Here is an 8,990-nt window from a genome sequence, read left to right on the forward strand (position 1 = left end):
GTTAAAACTCTTAACGTTTCACCCTGACTTACAGTGTAAGTTTTTGTAAGTCAGTTGTGCTTCGCTTACACTTCAACCGTACCACCTTCTGTCCAACTCCCAGCAGTTTCTCGGTGTCACCAGCTACTAAAAACATCACCACTATCGGAAGGCACTGGGACGTATCTACCACAACTACTGCCCAGAAGCATAGCCATACGCCGTCCAAGTTCAGAGCCTGAAGGTGCTTTCCAAATACAAAATTGTTTGATTACCAGGCATAATAAGCTTCATCTCAGAGATGATACATAAGGGAGACACATACTCCGTATCTTGCAGGATTATCTTGCCAGGACATGGCCAGAGGAGACTTTTATTACTTTTCCCGATTTCTTAAATAACACAAAGCATAAACATTTGCCTAGTCACTTCCTTCTGCAAGGTCACATGACATGCTGAAGTCGAAAAATATTTCAAAGCTTATGTACTTTACACATCTAATGACTTCTGCTTAGAATTATATACCACATTATAACTTCCCAGTTACTTACTTAACAAACTTGTCCACGTGAGACATGGAAGCTTCATAGTTTTTTCCTCCAAATTCTTGACAGTGTAAAGCCATGAAGTGGGGCTTGTGTGCATGTACAACCTGAAACAAACAGATAGACAAATATTAACAAAGTTGTATGACACAAATCCAGATGTGCTATTTCCGAAAGGAAGGACTATCAGCTGTTATCTGAGAAGTAACTGGCAGAACAGTAATAAGCAATGAGGAGAGCATCACTTGTTATGCACGTGAAAGACTCATAATACACAATAATTATCTCAAATATTTTTAGCTAATATTTTCTTTTTTAACCTATGAATTAGTTCCTAGGCATTTAAAGCCTCTTCTAAAGCCTCATTTAACCTCTTCCAACTCACCTCAAAGAGGACCTAACACCATTAAGATGATCAAAACATCTCCTCGTCTGGGAGGTGGAAGAGTTCAACCACCTGAATTAATTTAAGTGGTTTTTTCCCACTTTTACAAAATATCTCGAATTAGCTCATGACAGAATGCTGATTAGCTGTCACATTTCATATTTTTATTTATGGAGTATCTTATTTACAAGAGTATTTAACTAACACACACACACTATGGCGCATATATACACACACACACGTATCAAATACAGGAGGAGCGTAAATCCATCACACTATTTCAAGTGTTAGTCTTGTATAATGCAAATATCTGAAATACTAAATAGTCAGCACTAGGATGCAATTATCATACTAAAAAACCTAAAATGTATGCTTTTTTGGTCATGCACAAAATCAAATATACAGTATTTATAAAATTTGCTGCTGCATTACACACACATTCAATCTGATTTTGTCCTAAGTTTTCTCTGCCTTAACTATATTCAGCATTGCAAACAACACATCTACAAATGTCTCCGTGTTGATATTGAGTCTCTACAACTTGTATTTCATGTCTTACTAACTTGTGAATTAATGGACACAAGCTACAGAACTATTTCAATTTTTTAAAAGGGTAACAGTCTGAAATAATCAAGTATGTGCTGGTGCAAGCATACAGGGTAAATAACACATTAAAGATCTGAAATATGATTCACTGTTATTTTTGACTCGGTGGCACTCAGTGGTCCCAGCCAGCACAAAGGCCACGTTGTCCGTGCAGCCACCATTCAGAGGAAGAACGGCCTGGTTTCCACAAGCTGCTTTGACCAGAATAATAAATTAACTCCTCTCTCTGCAGGCTTTGGCGCTGGCAGGTTCGGGGCTCTCTACCATGCGGGGGCCACAGCATTCTCTCCCATTCTTGTACTGGGGATGGGTGGCAGACAGATGTGCAGGAGATAGAAGTCTTTACAGTAATCATGCCTAACTTCAACACACCGCAATGAAGTAACAGGGATAGCTCTCCTTTTGTACTCATGTTTTTGCTGCTGAAACTGTACCTGAAACTCTGAAAAGGGATAGACACAATAAGCCTTTGCAGTCATGCTTTTAATTATGTAAATCAATAGTGACTAACTTTATAGTAAAAAGGTCTCTAAAAAAGTGTTTCTTTCAAACCACAGTAGAGAGAAATTGTCATCTGATCTGATGACAGGGTACAAAATTCCTCATTCCTAACCACGCAAATAATCTCATTAGAAAATCAAGCTCAAAGGCAATGAATTAAAGATTAGCAAAATTTGAAATGCAGCAGCTTTCCATTGAGCGAAAGGCAAACAGTAATGCGTCCCTGCTTTTAACTGCCACCTTTTCATGACAACAACATAAGTGGTCAGCTCTCAGGGAAGTATAGCGGAAGGGACTGGCAGCAAGTCCATCCCGACCCATGAGTACCGGCAGGCAGCACTGCCTATCTCTCCTCGAAGGACTCATCAGAGCCCGTGCCCCACGTGCCCATTGGGCGCGAGAGGGCAAGTCGACAGCGAGGTCTTACCACCGGCTGGCGGCACATCACTTCTCAGGGATGCCCCTTGGACACCGCTCTCCATCAGAGCCTGGAGCAGGCCTACGGGGCCGCGAGGCAGTCACCGTTCATCGGAGTGCGCCTGGCAGGAGGGAGCCCAGGTCCAGAGGCTGGGGAGGGGCGGTCAAACAGCCAGTGAGCCCAGCACCATCTGGGGCATGGGGAAGCCTGGCAGCAGTTCATGAATGCCAAAGCCGATGGGAATACAGCATACTACTATTTACAGATCACGCAGTAAATTTAGTAAATTACAGCATTTCTAATCTAAGCTAGGTTAGACTCGCAAAAAGGAGGTAACAGCCGCTGGTTTCCAAGTGATTTCAGACAAGTCACTTCCTCTTCTGTACCTCAGCTTCCCCATCATCGAAACAAATCTTGACACCGACCTGCTTGGTGAAGCATTTTGAGGTAAGCTACTGGCAAGTGTTACTATATAAAGGAAAAAAGTAAATACGCCCTCCCACATACATGCTTGTGGATCTTTGTGCGCTTCAGTTAGCTCATTAACGCCAATTTCTGCCTAACTATGATATGTAGCGATCTTGCATTAAAAACAGGCCATTATCAGTAAGGACTGAGGATGAGCTACAGCAGGACCCAATGGAAAGTGCAACTGAAAAAAAGCAGACTACAGAAAAGATGGCTAAAAAAATACCTGGAACCCAAGAAACTGTACCCAACTGGGACATGCAAATACTTTTCCTTTGCTATAACTATAAAAGCTTACATTAATACTAGCTGATTTTATAGATCTACAAACAATTAAGAGGAAGCTTTGCTGAGAAAGTTTTTCTTAAGTATTTGTCCAACACCAAACATGGCACCAAACAGGACACATATCTAAAGTGGTTTTGAACATACAAAAAGTGGGTTTTGGCTACAACTACCAACATTCAGTAGAGAGGTTTCAACTTCCAAAAACTCTAAATGTCTAATTTTCAGTGAGAACTGTTAAACAGAAACTTAAGAGCCACACTAAGCTGTGGAAACCAAAGCCCAAGACTAACTTCTCCATGTTTAAAGGCATTCAACTCGTAATGAACCGCGGGCAGTGGGACGGGTACCTGAGTGCTCCGACCGACAGGGGCACGCAGCACGGGCTGCGGTGCATGCCATCCTGCCCATGGTGCAGGGGAGGCTCTGCCCACGTGGTCACGGCACAGGGGCGACATGGCAGAACAGAAACAAATGTCCCCATACAGATGCCCCTTTCTTCCTAAGGATAACGTGTTGTTGAACCAGCTAGCTTCATGCACAGGCACGGAAGGGAGCTGCGCTTCACAGCAGCGTTGTGAGCCTCAAGCTGCGCAAGCTGGGACCACGGTGGTCTTGTGTCAGCTCACACCACTCCCAAGTACTTGCTGTCTGCGGAGACCGACATCTCCACTATGCTAATCTTCTTGCAGTGTGATGTGCCTAATTTATGATCACTGTAAGAAACACACTGTCCTGCAGAACACCAACCATTTATGTGTGTGGAATAGAAGGTGCGACATTCAAAAGCGCAAGGGCAGCACTGCCTTAAGGGACCACCTGCAGCCTGCAATCACAGAGTTCATTAGCAATGAACTAATAATCAAGCATCTTTATGAAGTTTAACTGGTTGGTTCATTTTCTTCACTATCTCGGAGATAAATATTAACCAAACACAGCCTGTGAAGTCGAACTTCGTAACAGAGCTCATTTATGGTCCCTAAATAACATGCAGTCCCAACTCTCCATGTGCTTTATTGCTCCAAATCAGTTTTGGCTTCCAAGTCCTGATCTTATCTACTCAGATAGCTCTATGAAATTACCATAATTAGAAAACAGTTGTAACTATTTAATCTTGTAAAGCAAACATATCCAACTCTTACTGTTTCAAAGCAACACATCCACTAACCACTTATTGCGAACACAGCAAAAATGTGCTGGCACATCACATTATTAATTTTAACTGCTACAACAGTTTGCTTCATTAAGATCTCTTCTTACAGAGCTAATAAAACTAATAAACTGGTAAGACAAAAGTAAAATAAATGGTTTCAAATAGGATCTAGGTATAAGCTACCTCACATTTATGAACGATGAGTAACAGGGAGCCTTGAACGCGGAGTCCTGCCTTGAGAAAACACTGGAGAACAACTTTACTGTGCTACAGCAGCTGCAACAGAAAACATTTCCAGACTCTGAACTGAGATGCAGGACACAGGGGTTTTTTGTTCACATTCAAATCTTTGACAGCTTGAAATCACAGCAGGTATTTTAAAAAACAAAAAAAAAGTTATATGCCATTTTTTAATGAGGAAACAGCACTGGCTTAATAGCAGTGAGAAGCCTTCATGGCATTCCTTGCAGGTTAAAGCACAAAACCATACCTGAATATTAGTTACATCCTCTCATATAATAAATACCCTCCAACTAAGAGCAAATTGGCTCTGCTTCATTACCTTTTACTAGTTTTCTACTGTTATGAAAGAACAAACAGTACATAATAATGAATAATGAATACCTCAGAGTTGAAAACTCACAGTTGCCAGAGGTTAAAGACCATATACAAGATCACATAAACACTGAATTTGCATCTACAGTAGCACAATGTTTGTACAAAGTTGGGCATTATTCTCAATTTCTGGATACACAAAAATAGGTAAAGGAAGCCACGATTAGAAGTTGTTTTTTGCGATATGGGTAATTGAACAAGCTGCTCCAACATAGTTAACTACAAATATAAAACTGGTGAAAAAATATAAAGTTAACCTCTTTCCATTCCTATAGGTCCTTGTCTATTTGGACAGGGGACAGGTAAGGGGACAGGGTGAAGGAGAGTACCCCTGCAGTCACGATGCCCTGAGCCCAGCGTGCCACAGGGCAGAGCAGCTACAGGTCTCCTGGAGCTGCGACAGGAGCTGGGAGAGGACACAGCCCCGCGCCACACAGCTGGCCAGCTCTGCAAACGGCAAGACGAGTCTCTCGGAGAGAGTAACGCATGCACAAGAGTGAGGGCATCATTTTTAGACTTTGATCCAAGCTAGGCAGAAGAGGAACTTGAGCCTTGATCTCCCATATCCAGGATCACTTTAAAAAAAAAAATAATTAATAATATAGTCAAAATATCAAAATGGGAGCTTTAGTTTCCTTGTGAAATGTGAAATATGTAGAAATCAATTTAGCATTTGTAGTCCTAAAGCATTCAAAGTGTTTGCAATTTCTGTAAGTCTGAAGAAGAAAAAAAAGAAAACAAAAAAATAATAAAATTCTTACAAGTGCATAGCCAAGCAGCAGTAGTGCAGAGAAGTCTGCTCCTTGTATTTCTATATTTGATATTAACTGACAAATCCCACTTCTAGCTCTTATTAAGTGATTCAAGAGACTCTGATGATAGTCATAGTGGGGTTTTTGTGGTTAAGGCATTCTGAAATTCCCTGTCACTGAGACAGCGTCATCTTCTATTGACATGAAACAGACATTACACATTAGCTGCGACAGAGGAACATTGTTGAAACCTGAAAGTGTTATTCTACAGCTAAGAAACACTGAAAATAAGGTTGCCTATAGCACTTGAATTCAGTCCCACCATCCAGAAAAATTTAGTTATGTTATCTATAGTCTGTCTACATGAACAACCTGATAGACTGGATCCAAGTTGTTCAAAGAAGTTGTAGTAAGAGGTTTGGCAGAGAACCCTTTGCCTCGCTTTTTGAGAAGCTGAGAGCAGTGAAGCGCACGAGGCAGAGGACCACAGGGAGAGAGCAAGAGAAGGGGAAGGGGATTTAGCGCTGCTGCGCCAGTGTGGGTCTGCCCTCACCCCCACAGCAGGACAGCGCTGGGCAGGTTGCACTGGGTGCTTTCCAAGGGAACCATTACTCTAATGGTCTTCATGTTGTAAGCAAAGCAACTGCTGGCATCTGATCTACAGAGGGGAGAAGAGCTCCCCCCTGCGTCTGCAAGTCAGAGCTGTGCTTCGGGGGCATAAAAGTCATTATTTAAAGAAAAGCTTGTGTGAAGGGGTTACCACCGTACGACCTCAACACACATTTGAGTATCCACAGCTGAACATCACACCTGGTACATTACCATACCACAGTGTGACCACAGCCAAGAAAAATCATTGTCTAGCAATTGCTACTTAAATTTTAATGTAATTTAATGGTATGCAGTAAACTAAGGATAGGAAGAGACTGGCTTGCAATTACTTATCAGGTATGCACAGCAGAGGTAACTCCATGACTGGCATTTTGAGCTCTTTACTGTTAATGATACTGCAGGGTCATTCTAAGTAATTCCTTCAGGACTTTTTCTTAAACCCTTACAAAGTAATGTAGGACCACTATCATCAGTTGGGTAAGCACCTTTACACCCTTCCCCTATTTCCCTGTCACTTGAGTTACTGGAGAAAGGACAGCTGCGGACAGCTCCTCGCCCTGCAGCTCAGGGTGGGGGCGACACCCCCGAGGTGCTCCCAGACCTGCACCCACGGCAGGGGGCCGCCCCAGGCCCCGCCGGGGCGCCCCCCAGCTCTGAGATACCCATGCTCCAGCTGCCCGGCATCCTCACCCCTGTTTATAGTCCCCATCACTGTTTAGGGTTTGCATCCCATGCCAGTGCCCCTCCTTCCCCGGCCTGGCTGGTGTCTCCCAGGGGGAGCTCCTCAGTTTGCCTGTCTGCGGTGCTCCCGCGCCTGCCTCTCCACCTCATCCGCCTTCGAAGGACGGGCAAAAAACACAGCCCTTCAAATGTGCCAAAACCAGAACCGCTGACTCCCTGCTCCGAAATCTGCAGGTAGTACAGTTTTGTAAAGAAACTGTTACTACCAGCATGTACGTACACTTATTTTTTCAAATCAGAAATGGGTATTTTTCTAAGTCTCATTTACAGAATGAGGAAACATTTTATTCTGGAGGTTTCCTCCAAAACTTAGATGAGGCACATACATGGAAGTTTTCACCTTAAGCAGGTAGATTTTTTTTTTTTCCTTTTTTAAACAAAGTGTATGTGACAGAAAACAGTAAGAAGGGCTGAGTAAGGGAAAAACATGTTTCCAAATACAGGTTATGTTTATGCATTAATGCACACTATAGAAAAAGGAACCAACACATAAACTAGTAAGGCAGAGGGATTTACTTGGAGTGTACGCTGCAAAGCGTGAAAGCTCTGAATAATCTTCCCTGAACAGCTACTCGCCGTGCCTCTGTTCCCCGAGGACGCGGCACCCACAGCATCTCCACAGCTGCAGCACAGGCTGCAGCACAGGCAGCAGGGAGCAGGCTGCGGGGAGCACACCCCCCCCCCCCCCCCCCCCCCCCCCCCCCCCCCCCAGCCGCTTGCCCACCACCACAAGAGAAGGGCTCTCCTCCGTGGGGATGGGTGGGGACCTATCATCCTCATTGCCGTCTGCGGGAGGCGGCGTGCCGAGTCACAGCTTGTTGCTGTAAGGAGCAGATGGAGGCGGCAAATGCCAGAGACCCGTTTTCTGCTCGCGGCAGGCGCAGGATGCCGCAAGTTTCCGTGATGTCAGGGCCGGGCTGGCTGCCGGCCGCCTGGCACCCAGCGCAGGCACGTCCCCCCGGGCAGCCCAGCCATGCTCGAGCCTTCCCGCCGGAGCGGGGGTTGCTCACCCAAACCATCTGCAGTGAGGCTTCAGCTTCGAGAAGTGTGCTACAGCACGTGCATGCGTACATCGTGCGCAGGCAGGCATTTCTGTCCCGTTTTCAGGCTATGGATTCAAACAAACAAAAAACCCCAAACAACCCTATCTGAGGAAAAAGCACCCATCTGAAAAAGGCCCAAGAACCTAAACTCACAAGGGTTGCTGGGGTCTGTAACACAGCATTTTGGTTAATCACCATTTCTAGTTAAACAAACAGGATTAAGTCCACTAACATAATTAAAGAACAAACTTTCTGAGTGGCTGGGGTTTTTTGTAGGTTGGTTGTTTTTTGTTCTTCTCTTCTTTCTTTGAAAAGGATAATACACAAAGTTTCCATGCTGCAATACCAAGATGACCTTCAGCTTTTAGGTAAACTTTTAACTTCTGTATTACTAGAAATAAAGGCTCTAAATACTCTCAAACACATAAAGCAACATGGACAACTACATTTGGAAAAAAAAACAACCCTCTGCCTCTACACTTTCATCTAAAATGGCCATTTGCCATGAATGCTACAAAAAAGATAGTTACTAAAATTAGCGAAGATTTCCAATAGCTCCAGCTCCTAAACTCCTCCCACCCCAAACTGTGGTAAAATAGATGAGGAAGGAGGGGGTGAAAAGAACACACGCACCCCCCCCACCCCCGTAAATAAATCAATCAACAGAAGTCCTTTGTGTGTGCCCCTACAGCCCTCCCTTGCAAACAGGTTCTTGGATGCTCTTGAAGCTTCTCGTTCCCCTATTTTTTTTTCCTGCGAACTGACATTAAGCTCACACCTGTGAGCCTGGGTGCTGGGCACATTACACGAGTGGGACAATAATCTGATTTGCATATTCTGTGAATACTCTAGCATTTGCATAACATCTAGTTCATCAAATCATCCAG

General features: G+C 43.9%; 1 protein-coding gene across 1 annotated transcript in view; it reads right to left on the reverse strand.

Annotated features, from left to right (window-relative positions):
• Window positions 1–8,990, reverse strand: part of INPP5A (inositol polyphosphate-5-phosphatase, 40kDa) — a 206,103-nt gene that overhangs the window by 188,796 nt on the left and 8,317 nt on the right. The window contains exon 3 of the mRNA XM_009326002.1: window positions 531–631. Within this exon, the coding sequence (XP_009324277.1) occupies window positions 531–631 (101 nt within the window). The remainder of the gene's footprint in view (window positions 1–530; window positions 632–8,990) is intronic.

The sequence above is a fragment of the Pygoscelis adeliae genome, unplaced genomic scaffold (assembly GCF_000699105.1).
Source record: "Pygoscelis adeliae isolate BGI_AS28 unplaced genomic scaffold, ASM69910v1 Scaffold4, whole genome shotgun sequence".
In the NCBI taxonomy this organism is placed as follows: Eukaryota; Metazoa; Chordata; class Aves; order Sphenisciformes; family Spheniscidae; genus Pygoscelis; species Pygoscelis adeliae.